Raw genomic sequence first — 15064 nt, 5'->3', positions numbered from 1 at the left:
AAATATTTACAGAGAAAATTTAAGTTTGTTAAAGGATAAAAAGTGGGGGATGTATGTCATGTTCATGGAGAGGATGTTTTGACTTAGTAAAGATATCAGTTCTCCTTGGATTAATTTATAAATTCAGTGCAATGCTAATCAAAATTCCCCGTGGAATTCTTTTAGGGACACACCAGATTTGTTTTCTATAGATGAATAAAAGTCCATGAATAAGTAAATTAAAAAAAATAAGGACCAAGAGGAGACATGCACTGGTCTCTAACATGCGTGATCTTGGGATTTACCCCAAGGGGGGAGACAACTGTGACTGCTGTCTCTGTCTTTGGGCCAGAGGGCATCCCCAGGGACCAAGAGAACTGAGAGATGTTTGCAGCACCAGTTATGTCCAGAATAGGCACCAGAGAAGTAGAGCCACACAGCTTTGAAGATCGTCCTTAACCCAGATGTGCATGAAACAATTTCACATCAAGCAATGGGTACCCATGGAGAAGTGTGTGTACCATCCTCCGTCTCACCATCCTACAGGCAATGTTAAAATGGTGTTGGACTGCACCCGGGAACGGTTCATGAGAGATGTGGCAGAGATGGTGAGGACCCAGTGGGCGCCCGATCTCATCCTCCCTGCACAGGCACAAGTAGTGCAGCCAGTGCTCTGTGGCATCAAGGTGACCGGATTGTTCCTTGAGGTGTGGTGCAGACTGGGGAAAGAAGAGTGTGAACAGTGGATGGAACACACTGGGGATGTAGGAATGGAAGCTTCCGTGGGATGGATGCAGGCAGGTGGCGGAGGACAGAGAGAGTGCACTTTTTGGGTTGTGATTGTGGAGTGGCAGGCTGGGGACAAAAATGTGTAAAAGCCGAGAAGAGGAGGCACTTGCACTCTGACTGACAAGAACTCTAGAACATAGTTGAACCTGCCGTTGAGGAGTTCACTAGGTCCTTGACCATTCTGCAGAGGAGGAAGAGTGGACCGCTGGGTGTGGATTGAGACCGGAGACATTTAGGTAGAAGAGTAGAGATTACAGGGATTTACAACAAGATAAAGCAAGCCAGGCAAGGATCCCACATCCACTGACAAGAGCTTCATACAGCCTGGCTCATCTGACAGCAGCGAGATGCCCGAGCCACTCCAAGGATGCCTCAGAAGTTGTGTTAAACATGTTTTTCCATTCTGTATCTGTGTTTTTGATGCTTTCACATCCTGGGGCCGCCCTGCCCCTGGAGGGACTGCTTCTCCCAGAGGCAGCCAATTCTTACAGATTAGTAAACTAACCTGTGATAGTAAAGTAACCTGTGAGTGAGCCTTTCAAATACAAACCAACCAATCCAGAGCTCACACTTCCACCACCTCCTTCATTGCGCCCTCACGCTCTGGGCCACTGTCCACCTGCCCTGATCACAGCAGAGCCAGGTACCAGACAACTAGGAACCAGCCCCTATGCCGAGTGAGAGCTGAAAGTATTCACATGAGCCAGTCCTTAACCCGCTCACTGTGCCTCACTGGTCCTCCCACAGAAACCACAATAAAGGCGTTTGTCACGTTTTCTGCCCCTCTCTCTGTCCCCTGGCCCACCCTGAGTGCTTCCTCGTGTGGCCACACCTTGGTGTGATGTGCCCCCTTCTTTGGGGATCTGTGAGTAACAAACTTCTTTTTCATGGCAGTTGTCTCCCGATCTGTTGGCCTTACCATCACAGTTGTCTCCCCCCTTGGGCTAAATCCCAAGATCACGCATCTTAGAGACCAGCGTATGTCTCCCCTAGGCCCTTATTTTTTTTAACTTACTTATTCATGGACCTTTATTCATCCATAAAACATAAATCTGTTGTGTCCCTAAAAGAATTCCATGGGGAATATTGATTAGCATTGCACTGAATTTATAAATTAATCCAAGGAGAACTGATATCTTTACTAAGTCAAAACATCCTCTCCATCAACATGACATACATCCCCCACTTTTTATCCTTTAACAAACTTAAATTTTCTCTGTAAATATTTGTGTATTATTAAAGTTTTCCCTAGATAGTTAATGTTTTTGGTAGTATTTTGTATTGTATTTTTTTAACTGTTAAGAATTGGTGTTGGGACTTCCCTGGTGGCGCAGTGGTCAGTAATCCGCCTGCCAATGCAGGAGACACGGGTTTGAGCCCTGGTCCGGGAAGATCCCATATGCTGTGGAGCAACTAACCCCATGTGCCACAACTACTGAGCCTGTGCTCTAGAGCCCGCGAGATACAATTACTGAGCCCGCGAGCCACAGCTACTGAAGCCTGCACACCTAGAGCCTGTGCTCTGCAACAAGAGAAGCCACCGCAGTGAGAAGCCTATGCACCGCATTGAAGAGTAGCCTCAGCTCGCTGCAACTAGAGGAAGCCCGCGGGCAGCAACAAAGACCCAACGCAGCCAAAAAAACAACACAAAAAGAATTGGTGGAGAGAAACACAATTGAATTTTTATGCGAAACATGGCAATCTCACTGAATTCTCTTAATGGCTTCATTAGTGTACCATTTGATCCTGATGGGTTTTCTACGTAAAAGCTTGCATCACTTAGAAATAATGATAGTTTCATTTCTTCTCTTCCATTTCTTATCCTCCTCATGTTTCTTGTCTTAGCAACGGGCAGGTCCTCCAGGAGAATGTGAAACTGAGGTGATCAGAAGAGGACATCCATGTCTCCCTCTTGGCCTTCTTGAGAATGCACCTAAAGTGTCTTCTTTACACATAAATTTGCTGTAGAGCAATGATTCTCAAGCTTTTGTGTCTCAGGGTCCCATTATACTCTGAAACATTATTGAGGACCTCAAAGAAATTTAATTTATCCTGACTCTATCAGGATTTAACACACTGGAAAGAAAAAATGTTTGAGCATTTAAAAACACAATAATATATTGTGCTGTTATGAAGTTTTATGAGGACTGAGTTAATTTATGAAAAACCCTTTGCAGAGTATCTAAAAAATGGTCAAATAAATAAATGAATAAATAAAAACACAATAATAAATCCATTATGTTAACATAAATAATATATTTTAATGAACATAATCCTTTTCCAAAACAAAAAGATTAATAACAAAAATAGTAGCTTTACATTTTTGAAAAGTTTTAAATATCTAGCTTAATAGAAGATAGCTGGATTCTCACGTCTGATCCTGCACTCAATCTGTCACAGTACATCATTTGGGTTGAAGTATACAAAAAAATTCAACATCACACAGATATAACATATAGGTAGAAAACAGGAGAGCATTTTAATAGCATTTTAAGATAATTCAGGCAATTCTTTGATACGATACCAAAACTTGACAAGTGGTAGTTTCTTAAAGGTCAGTTGCAATGTAGAAATCTCAAACCATATCAATGAACATTTCATACCCAGTACACTCATGAAAAAAATGGGAATGAAAAAGGAAAAGAATTTCTTAGTGCTACTGTGAAAATAGTTTTGATCCCACAGACTCCCCTGAAAGGGTCTTAAGAGACCCTCTGGTTTCCCTAGAACACACTGTGAGAACTGCTGCTATAGATTATTGGTATTTAACCTTTATCAAGTCAAAAAGCCTCTCATTATTTTATAATACCTCCCTTTTTTGTTGTCATGATAGGTGCTGACCCATATGAAAGGCATGGCTGAGTGGCTGAGAGGGCTTTCTCTGCCCTGGAGCGGAGAGCTCAGCACAGGTACACAGCGTGGTGGAAAGTGCTCGGGGCACCCACGACATTCGGTGGGGTGGCCTGTCAGTTTTGAAACTCAAGGGCTTTACACGTGAGTTCAAAGGATTTAATTTCTGACACATCTGCTGTCTGGTCCAGAAGGGACCATCCTGAGGAAACGACCAGGAAGGCAAGGTCCAGGCTGGAGGAGTATCCTCTAACCACACACCTGCCAGCAGCCTGGGGGCCTCCTTCCTGGAGCTCCACACCCTCTTCTCCACAGCCCAGGTGGCCCAGGCCTCAGCCCCTCCACCCCTGACAGTGGCCACCAGGCAGAACAGGCCTTGCTGTTTTCTCAGGGTTGCACAATGCGGAATATGACCTGTGGATGAGGACAGCCACTGGTCTCCAGTAAGTTACCCTTTGCAGTTTTGTAGGAGAAATGACCTGCAGGGACTCTCCCCCAGGCACCAGTCCAGCTTTCCTTCTCACCCCATGACCCCAGCAGGGATGGCTCAGTACAATTACAGCCACGTGTCCCCAGCAGGTCTGCTCCACCGGGTTTTATGTGAAACATTACCATGTTTCACATAAAAAATCAATTGTGTTTCTGTACACCAATTCTTTTTTTGTCGTGTTTTTGGCTGCGTTGGGTCTGCGTTGCTGCCCGCAGGCTTCCTCTAGTTGCAGCGAACGGGGGATACTCTTCAACGCGGTGCATAGGCTTCTCACTGCGGTGGCTTCTCTTCTTGCAGAGCACAGGCTCTAGGTGTGCAGGCTTCAGTAGCTGTGGCTCGCGGGCTCAGTAGTTGTAGCTCGCGAGCTCTAGAGCACAGGCTCAGTAGTTGTGGCACACGGGCTTAGCTGCTCCACAGCATGTGGGATCTTCCCGGACCAGGGCTCAAACCCGTGTCTCCTGCACTGGCAGGCGGATTACTGACCACTGCGCCACCAGGGAAGTCCCAACACCAATTCTTAACAGTTAAAAAAATACAATACAAAATAGTACCAAAAACATTAACTATCTAGGGAAAACTTTAATAATACACAAATATTTACAGAGAAAATTTAAGTTTGTTAAAGGATAAAAAGTGGGGGATGTATGTCATGTTCATGGAGAGGATGTTTTGACTTAGTAAAGGTATCAGTTCTCCTTGGATTAATTTATAAATTCAGTGCAATGCTAATCAAAATTCCCCGTGGAATTCAATTAGGGACACACCAGATTTGTTTTCTATAGATGAATAAAAGTCCATGAATAAGTAAATTAAAAAAAATAAGGACCAAGAGGAGACATGCACTGGTCTCTAAGATGCGTGATCTTGGGATTTACCACAAGGGGGGAGACAACTGTGACTGCTGTCTCTGTCTTTGGGCCAGAGGGCATCCCCAGGGACCAAGAGAACTGAGAGATGTTTGCAGCACCAGTTATGTCCAGAATAGGCACCAGAGAAGTAGAGCCACACAGCTTTGAAGATCGTCCTTAACCCAGATGTGCATGAAACAATTTCACATCAAGCAATGGGTACCCATGGAGAAGTGTGTGTACCATCCTCCGTCTCACCATCCTACAGGCAATGTTAAAATGGTGTTGGACTGCACCCGGGAACGGTTCATGAGAGATGTGGCAGAGATGGTGAGGACCCAGTGGGCGCCCGATCTCATCCTCCCTGCACAGGCACAAGTAGTGCAGCCAGTGCTCTGTGGCATCAAGGTGACCGGATTGTTCCTTGAGGTGTGGTGCAGACTGGGGAAAGAAGAGTGTGAACAGTGGATGGAACACACTGGGGATGTAGGAATGGAAGCTTCCGTGGGATGGATGCAGGCAGGTGGCGGAGAACAGAGAGAGTGCACTTTTTGGGTTGTGATTGTGGAGTGGCAGGCTGGGGACAAAAATGTGTAAAAGCCGAGAAGAGGAGGCACTTGCACTCTGACTGACAAGAACTCTAGAACATAGTTGAACCTGCCGTTGAGGAGTTCACTAGGTCCTTGACCATTCTGCAGAGGAGGAAGAGTGGACCGCTGGGTGTGGATTGAGACCGGAGACATTTAGGTAGAAGAGTAGAGATTACAGGGATTTACAACAAGATAAAGCAAGCCAGGCAAGGATCCCACATCCACTGACAAGAGCTTCATACAGCCTGGCTCATCTGACAGCAGCGAGATGCCCGAGCCACTCCAAGGATGCCTCGGAAGTTGTGTTAAACATGTTTTTCCATTCTGTATCTGTGTTTTTGATGCTTTCACATCCTGGGGCCTCCCTGCCCCTGGAGGGACTGCTTCTCCCAGAGGTAGCCAATTCTTACAGATTAGTAAACTAACCTGTGATAGTAAAGTAACCTGTGAGTGAGCCTTTCAAATACAAACCAACCAATCCAGAGCTCACACTTCCACCACCTCCTTCATTGCGCCCTCACGCTCTGGGCCACTGTCCACCTGCCCTGATCACAGCAGAGCCAGGTACCAGACAACTAGGAACCAGCCCCTATGCCGAGCGAGAGCTGAAAGTATTCACATGAGCCAGTCCTTAACCCGCTCACTGTGCCTCACTGGTCCTCCCACAGAAACCACAATAAAGGCGTTTGTCACGTTTTCTGCCCCTCTCTCTGTCCCCTGGCCCACCCTGAGTGCTTCCTCGTGTGGCCACACCTTGGTGTGATGTGCCCCCTTCTTTGGGGATCTGTGAGTAACAAACTTCTTTTTCATGGCAGTTGTCTCCCGATCTGTTGGCCTTACCATCACAGTTGTCTCCCCCCTTGGGCTAAATCCCAAGATCACGCATCTTAGAGACCAGCGTATGTCTCCCCTAGGCCCTTATTTTTTTTAACTTACTTATTGATGGACATTTATTCATCCATAAAACATAAATCTGTTGTGTCCCTAAAAGAATTCCATGGGGAATTTTTGATTAGCATTGCACTGAATTTATAAATTAATCCAAGGAGAACTGATATCTTTACTAAGTCAAAACATCCTCTCCATCAACATGACATACATCCCCCACTTTTTATCCTTTAACAAACTTAAATTTTCTCTGTAAATATTTGTGTATTTTTAAAGTTTTCCCTAGATAGTTAATGTTTTTGGTACTATTTTGTATTGTATTTTTTTAACTGTTAAGAATTGGTGTTGGGACTTCCCTGGTGGCGCAGTGGTCAGTAATCCGCCTGCCAATGCAGGAGACACGGGTTTGAGCCCTGGTCCGGGAAGATCCCATATGCTGTGGAGCAGCTAAGCCCATGTGCCACAACTACTGAGCCTGTGCTCTAGAGCCCGCGAGATACAATTACTGAGCCCGCGAGCCACAGCTACTGAAGCCTGCACACCTAGAGCCTGTGCTCTGCAACAAGAGAAGCCACCGCAGTGAGAAGCCTATGCACCGCATTGAAGAGTAGCCTCAGCTCGCTGCAACTAGAGGAAGCCCGCGGGCAGCAACAAAGACCCAACGCAGCCAAAAAAACAACACAAAAAGAATTGGTGTAGAGACACACAATTGAATTTTTATGCGAAACATGGCAATCTCACTGAATTCTCTTAATGGCTTCATTAGTGTACCATTTGATTCTGATGGGTTCTCTACGTAAAAGCTTGCATCACTTAGAAATAATGATAGTTTCATTTCTTCTCTTCCATTTCTTATCGTCCTCATGTTTCTTGTCTTAGCAACGGGCAGGTCCTCCAGGAGAATGTGAAACTGAGGTGATCAGAAGAGGACACCCATGTCTCCTTCTTGGCCTTCTTGAGAATGCACCTAAAGTGTCTTCTTTACACATAAGATTTGCTGTAGAGCAATGATTCTCAAGCTTTTGTGTCTCAGGGTCCCATTACACTCTGAAAAATTATTGAGGACCTCAAAGAAATTTAATTTATCCTGACTCTATCAGGATTTAACACACTGGAAAGAAAAAATGTTTGAGCATTTAAAAACACAATAATATATTGTGCTGTTATGAAGTTTTATGAGGACTGAGTTAATTTATGAAAAACCCTTTGCAGAGTATCTAAAAAGTGGTCAAATAAATAAATGAATAAATAAAAACACAATAATAAATCCATTATGTTAACATAAATAATATATTTTAATGAAAATAATCTTTTTCCAAAACAAAAAGATTAATAACAAAAATAGTAGCTTTACATTTTTGAAAAGTTTTAAATATCTAGCTTAATAGAAGATAGCTGGATTCTCACGTCTGATCCTGCACTCAATCTGTCACAGTACATCATTTGGGTTGAAGTATACAAAAAAATTCAACATCACACAGATATAACATATAGGTAGAAAACAGGAGAGCATTTTAATAGCATTTTATGATAATTCAGGCAATTCTTTGATATGATACCAAAACTTGACAAGTGGTAGTTTCTTAAAGGTCAGTTGCAATGTAGAAATCTCAAACCATATCAATGAACATTTCATACCCAGTACACTCATGAAAAAAATGGGAATGAAAAAGGAAAAGAATTTCTTAGTGCTACTGTGAAAATAGTTTTGATCCCACAGACTCCCCTGAAAGGGTCTTAAGAGACCCTCTGGTTTCCCTAGAACACACTGTGAGAACTGCTGCTATAGATTATTGGTATTTAACCTTTATCAAGTCAAAAAGCCTCTCATTATTTTATAATACCTCCCTTTTTTGTCGTCATGATAAGTGCTGACCCATATGAAAGGCATGGCTGAGAGGCTGAGAGGGCTTCCTCTGCCCTGGAGCGGAGAGCTCAGCACAGGTACACAGAGTGGTGGAAAGTGCTCGGGGCACCCACGACATTCGGTGGGGTGGCCTGTCAATTTTGAAGCTCAAGGGCTTTACACGTGAGTTCAAAGGATTTTATTTCTGACACATCGGCTGTCTGGTCCAGAAGGGACCTTCCTGAGGAAACGACCAGGAAAGCAAGGTCCAGGCTGGAGGAGTATCCTCTAACCACACACCAGCCAGCAGCCTGGGGGCCTCCTTCCTGGAGCTCCACACCCTCTTCTCCACAGCCCAGGTGGCCCAGGCCTCAGCCCCTCCACCCCTGACAGTGGCCACCAGGCAGAACAGGCCTTGCTGTTTTCTCAGGGTTGCACAATGCGGAATATGACCTGTGGATGAGGACAGCCACTGGTCTCCAGTAAGTTACCCTTTGCAGTTTTGTAGGAGAAATGACCTGCAGGGACTCTCCCCCAGGCACCAGTCCAGCTTTCCTTCTCACCCCATGACCCCAGCAGGGATGGCTCAGTATAAATGCAGCCACCTGTCCCCAGCAGGTCTGCTCCACCGGGTTCAGGTGAGAATGTTCTCCACGGAGTGATTTCTTTGAAAACACTTACTTTAAATCTTCTCTTCTGTATTTGTGCTGAATGAGGTCAGTGCTGGCAGCGTGGCGCATGGGAAATGCTTTTTGATTAATTACAGGCTGCTTTAGCAAGACACAGCTACGTCCCAGCTGCTCTCTTCTTCCACCATAGACACCTTGGTGACCTCTTAGACAGGCTTGGGTTCAGGGTTGGTGGGTGCAGAGCTGAGGGCTAGTGGCTCCGAGTGAGGTCCTACTGCAATATTGCCTAGGTGGACCACTGAGAGTCTAATGAGAACAAGTGGAAAGAACAGCCGGGCTCTCCTCGACATACAAATCCCCAAGTGGGTGTACAAGGCTTGTCCGTGTCTCCCTGACCCTCTCCTTTCATTTCAGCACAATGAAGCTTTTCACAGGCCTCATTCTCTGCTCCTTGGTGCTGGGAGTCCACAGCCGATGGTTTTCCTTCCTTGGTGAGGCTTATGAAGGTAAGGCTGGTGGAGGGGGGATGACACCCATGGGCCTCTGGGATTCACCATGAGCGCTCTTAAGGGTTGGAGCTACTGTCTTAGGCGGTGCTGCCCTATGTGGTAGAATGTGCCAGGTGTTTGGGGAGCTTTTTTTCAGACAGATTGAAAACCACAGGATTTATGTCAATCAGTCACTAGAGAAAGAACAGTCATCATTCCCAGCTGAAATGGAAGTTTGAATGGAAGACATAAAATAAGTCTTGAAATGGTACAGCATTTCCCTCAGACCAATTGCATGAAGGCGGATGAAAGCTATCCATCTATTTCCCCTCTCTTCTTCTCTCCCTCCACTCATTTCTCCCTTCCTCCCTCCCTTTCCCTCTTCCTTCCTTCCTTCCTCTCTTCTTCTTCTCTTCCTTCTTCTCTTCTTCTTCTCTTCCTTCTTACCTTCCATTTCCTAATTGGATAATTCAGGGACCTTCAGCTTAGCTCTTGCTCCTGCTTCCTATACTCAGTGACACTGTCCCTGGTTCAGTCTGTTTCCTACCCTTTTATAGCCTTTTAACTGACAAAAAAACCCGTGTGCGACCGGGGTGGGGAACCTAATAACATATCTCAAGCTTCCGGTAGGAACTCGGCCCTTACATGCACTTCAGGGTGACCAACTCTCCTGCTTTGCCCAGGTCTGAGGACTTTTCCAGGACACTTTCAACGCTAACTGGGGCAGTTCCAGGAAAACAGGTGCAGTTCTGGTTAGGCTGGGACAGGTGGTCACCTACTTACCTGCAGAATACCTCCGTGCGGGAGGCATCTCCCCCCATCTGAAGGGGAGAAAACCGAGGCTGAGAGCAACCGAGTCTGCTGCCCAGGGACTAAGTGCCAGTCAGCAGGTGGCAGGACAGAAGTTTGAACCCAGCTGTGCACGAGGCCACAGCTCTTGCTGGGCAGACTTGTCCCAGTGCCACTCCCTCAAGCTGGGGGCTTATCAATCTCAGCTGCATGTTGGATTCACCTGGGGAGCAGTGAAAACTATTGATGCCTGAGACCCACCCCAGAGAGTGTGAGGTAACTGGCCTGGGCTGTGAGGTAGGTCTCAGGGGACTTTCAGTACCTCCCCAGCTGATTGGAAGGTGTAACCAGGCTGAGGCAAGACCCACTGCTCGAGGGCTTGCTTCCTCAGGCAGCCCACGTCATCAATACCGTCCACTAGAAAGTCCTCAGGATGCCATTCACGTGCCTAACAGGCAGGGGAATCAAGTCACATTGAGCGCATTCGCGCAGCAGGGATACATTTCTTAGGCGTCAGGGCAGAGGTGCTGCATGTCTGCCCCTTTCTCAGAATCTGTCCTCCATGTCACCTCCTCACTCACCCAAATCCCCTGGATCTCATCCTATGCGGCTTCCTTTTATAACAGTGGTTCGGGGCCAAGGGCAATTTTGTGTCCTGGAGATATCGGGCAATGTTTGGAAACACTTTTGGTTGTCCCACTTGGGGAATAGGTTGCCCGTTAGTGGGTAAAAGTGAGGGATGCTGTTAAACGTGTTACAATACCCAGGACAGCCCTGAACAGCAAAGAATTATCTGGCTTAAAATGTCAATAGTATGAAGCTGAGGAATCCTGCCCTATAAAGATAGCTCCCTTCTCTCCTTAAACGTATCACATAGAGCCCTAAGTGAGATGCAGTCCAGAGAGAGCATCGTAGGGGCCCGACAACCAGGTCCAACGCAGCTGTGCCCCTCCCCCCATAACGACTCTCATTGGAGTTACCAGGAGCAGGAAACTAGACACAAGAATGCTCTGCTCAATCTATGGCACTCATGGTGCTATAGCCACAGGATGAAACTGAGTCAGTGGAAGATTTTTCATTCCTTGATTCTTCCCTAAGGTGTGTCACAGTTTTCTGTCCACCTGATAATCCTTTCTCTATGTGCTTTCCTCCCAGGGGCTAAAGACATGTGGCGAGCGTACTCTGACATGAAAGAAGCCGGGTACAAAGATGCAGACAAGTACTTTCACGCCCGGGGCAACTATGACGCTGCCCAAAGGGGACCTGGGGGCGTCTGGGCTGCTGAAGTGATCAGGTACCAGGGGCCCTGAGGATGCAGGGATGGGTGTGAGAGCCTCGGACAGCCAGGAGGGGCCAAGCCCTGGAGAACTTCCTGTAGGGCTGTGGCCTCTCCTCCTCTTATCCACCCTCACCCTCTGTGTCCTGTGTGGGGTCTGAGTGGCTGAAGAGCAGAGCAAGGCTGGTGGGACAGACGATTCCCAAGCCTCCCCCATGGGTGCTGTTCACCCAGCATAAGGGGACCCGCAGGGCTGAGGTGGGCTGAGCCCGGGCAGCCTCAGGCTTCATTCCCTCTTTCCTAGCTCCTGTCAGAGTCCTCGATTCCTTGGAAAGAGGAGAGATGGGGAGGGTGGGCTGTTGCTCGTCAGCCCTGGAGTAATACCCTACCTGCCCTCCTCCATTCCAGCGATGCCAGGGAGAATAGTCAGAGAATCACAGACCTTTTTAAGCATGGAGACAGTGGCCACGGACGGGAGGACTCGGAGGCCGACCAGTTTGCCAATAGATGGGGCCGGAGCGGCAAAGACCCCAATTACTTCCGACCTCCTGGCCTGCCCGACAAGTACTGAGCTGCCTCTCACTCTGCTCAGGAGACGACGGGGCTGTGAGCCCCCAAGGGCTGGGACGCTGAGCTTGTGAGTTCTCTGTCCACGGAAGCCAGCAGATCTAATAAATGCTTAAGAGATTGAATGTTGAAAACCGTGTATTATTCTTTGATATAAGGACAGCCTGTTTGTTCCCAAGGGGTGATGGCTGGACACCCACGTGAAGGCCGAGTCTGTGCCTGTGTCTTGGGTGTCGGGGCCACAATCTCAGCATCATACAGGGCAGACACCGTGCTCCACCCCTTCCCCTAATCAGACCCGCTCCCCTCCAGGCCCCTCTGGTTACAGTGGTGCTCTTTCTAGGCCCTTCTGTATTCAGGCCTCTTCACTCCCTGGCAGTTGGGTCCTGTCAGCTTCTCTGCCCTGGGGTCTAGTGCCCTTAGTGCGTCCTCAGTGGTGTCTGTGTGCGGGCAGGGGACACAGCCTCGGGACGACTGGATCGTGGAATCCTGCTCCAGCAGCTGCACCTTGATCTTCTGTTCATCTCTCAGCAACACCTACAAATCCATCTATGAACCAATTTCTGTCTGTGCCATCCAGAAGTGCCTCCAACGCTGTCTCCCTTCACTCTATATTCCTTGCCTGATGCAAGTGTCCAGGAATAAACATGTCCAGAAACGGAGGCATAGGGACGCCATCAAGATTAAGTATCAGGAGGTTTTGTATTGCATTGGATATGTATCAGGTCCTTGAGAAGAAGTCATTTTCCCTCCCTGGACCCTTCCCAACAGAGGAAAGCCAGTAGCATGTTACTCTTTTTCCAGTCATGCCGCATGGCTTGTGGGATCTTAGTTCTCCCCCCAGGGATTGAACCCAGGCCCACGGCAGTGAGAGCTCCAAGTCTTAACCACTGGACTGCCACAGAAGTCCCAGCATGTTACTTCTTACTGAGGAAAACAGTGTCTAATAAAAGGGGTTTGGGCCTGTTAGAGCACAGGAATTATGAGTGACTCTATAAATCACAAATTCCTAGAGAAACCAATAACCTTCTTCCTTGGATAAAAATTTGGTTTTGGTGTTTGGTTTTTTCAGATTACAGATTCCAAGAAGTAAAATGATCTAACACTTTAAAGAGTGGGGAACAGGGGCTTCTGTGGTGGCACAGTGGTTAAGAATCCACCTGCCAATGCAGGGGACACGGGTTCGAGCCCTAGTCCGGGAAGATCCCACATGCCGCAAAGCAACTAAGCCTGTGCACCACAACTACCGAGCCTGCGCTCTAGAGCCCGCGAGCCACAACTACTGATCCCACACGCCACAACTACAGAAGCCCGCGCGCCTAGAGCCCGTGCTCCGCAGCAAGAGAAGCCACCGCAGTGAGAAGCCCACGCACCACAACGAAGAGTAGCCCCCGCTCGCCGCAACTAGAGAAAGCCCGCGTGCAACAACGAAGACCCAAAGCAGCCCCCCCAAAAAAAGAAAAAAGAATGGTGAATAGACTTCTGTATCCAACTTTTATTTCAAGTAATAAAAAGGCTGATTATTAAATTTTTCCTATTTACAATAATTTGGAGAACTTGCTTTATCTAAACTTTCAAGTCATCCTTTCTCCTACTTCTCCTTTCTTTCCCCTCATTTTGCAAATTCTATACCTTCAGTTCCTGGGATAGAAATCTAATAGTGAACATTCTCATAATAGGAGTCTCCTTACAACCTGGGGTCTGTTGAGACTTTACCACTAGAGCCCTAAACTCAGCAGTGCTTTGAGCCTGTTCTTGCCAGCCAATCTGCCACCACACTCTCCCTAATCCCGGTTACCCTGCTCCTGCTTTATTTTGTCAGACTCACTTTTCTGAGACACAGCCTCTACGTACACCTCTGACAGTGCCTTCTGATGGGAACTGTATGAGAAAGTTCTCCTGTGACTAACTACCTTACAGACACACTTTTTCTTCCTCCTTGACAAGGAAGTTAAACTTGTCTTTCCCCTACAGGGATCATTTCATCATGAATCGTCTCCCCTTAGGAGTGCTCCTGAATCCCACTTTCAGAGTAGAAGTGTGTGCCGGTTATCAGTTTATTTACTCTGAGCTCCACGTCCACCCTTCTTTTGCCCGCTTGTGATACTGGAACTGGTAAACATTTCTCCTGTGCCAGCTGGGCACAGTGTTAATCTCTGTCCTTTCAGGGCGCAGGAGGGACGTTGTAGGACACAAACACTTCCTGGTTTGTGCTTTCCTTCTGCCCAGCTCCTGTGGTGCTCTTCTCTTGCACAGGACACGCAGTGACACTCACACCAGGGAGGAAAATGTGCTTGTTCCTCACATGGGCAAAACCTTGCAGAGTCCAGACAGTCAGTAACAGCTTTCCCAATAAAGCACCACATTGAAAACCCTGAGTTCAATCCACATCACTCTTCACTCTTGCACGTTTTCCTCTTCCTCTTTATAGTCAGACTTGTTGAAAACCTGCCCATCTGCACTTTCTGATTCCTCGCTTCTGACTCACACTTGAACCCACACCAGCCTGTCCTCTGTCCCCACCACTCAGCAAAACAGCTCTGGTCACCACTGACCTCCATGTTGCCAAAACAACTGACATGTTTCTCTCCTCCTATCAGGAGGCCTCTGAGCCATGCTCAGCACAGTTGTCCTCTCCCTCCTTCCTGGAAGGTTCTCTCTTGGCTTCATAGTACCACACTCTCCTTTTGCTTCCCTTCAGTTTTCCTTTATCTCCTTAGCTGGGTCTTTTCATCTCCCCAAACTCTAAGTGTCCCTCAGACTTGGTTCTGGGCTCGCACTTTTTATTTCTCTGTATTCTCCCCAACAAGCGCAGCTAATAGTATCTACATGCTGACGCCTCTGAAACTTATATCTCCCCCTCAGAACCTGGTTTCCAAGCTCCATGCTTGTTTATCTGATTGGCCTCCTGAAACCTCTGATTGGATGGCTTCCAGAGATCTCACACTCTGCTTGTCCAAAGGAAACGCTCATCTCCGTCCAGAACTCTTCACCCCCAGGCCACTCCAATTCAGCAAATGACAAGACTCTTCCCT

The 15064-nt window shown here is 47.3% G+C and overlaps 1 protein-coding gene across 2 annotated transcripts; it reads left to right on the top strand.

Annotated features, from left to right (window-relative positions):
- The first annotated feature begins 8884 nt into the window (after positions 1 to 8884).
- Positions 8885 to 12163, top strand: LOC137230387 (serum amyloid A-2 protein-like). 2 transcript variants are annotated; one of them, XM_067749690.1, is made up of 4 exons: positions 8885 to 8996; positions 9324 to 9415; positions 11342 to 11480; positions 11871 to 12163. In XM_067749690.1, exons 1-4 carry the CDS (start codon positions 8992 to 8994, stop codon positions 12031 to 12033), a joined length of 399 nt encoding a protein of 132 aa, XP_067605791.1. In that variant the 5' UTR covers positions 8885 to 8991; the 3' UTR covers positions 12034 to 12163. The 2 variants fall into 2 exon arrangements, with proteins under 2 accessions (XP_067605791.1, XP_067605792.1); XM_067749691.1 differs by having other exon boundaries at positions 8888 to 8918.
- The last annotated feature ends 2901 nt before the right edge of the window (positions 12164 to 15064 follow it).

Source organism: Pseudorca crassidens, chromosome 9 (genome assembly GCF_039906515.1).
Source record: "Pseudorca crassidens isolate mPseCra1 chromosome 9, mPseCra1.hap1, whole genome shotgun sequence".
NCBI lineage: Eukaryota > Metazoa > Chordata > Mammalia > Artiodactyla > Delphinidae > Pseudorca > Pseudorca crassidens.
This window is presented reverse-complemented; position numbering and strand designations above follow the sequence as displayed.

Excerpts from the sequence above, each read along its gene's own strand:
- LOC137230387 (XM_067749690.1), top strand. Across the intron at positions 9,416-11,341 it reads CCTTGGTGAGGCTTATGAAG|GGGCTAAAGACATGTGGCGA; the intron begins GTAAGGCTGGTG and ends CTTTCCTCCCAG. Across the intron at positions 11,481-11,870 it reads TGGGCTGCTGAAGTGATCAG|CGATGCCAGGGAGAATAGTC; the intron begins GTACCAGGGGCC and ends CCTCCATTCCAG.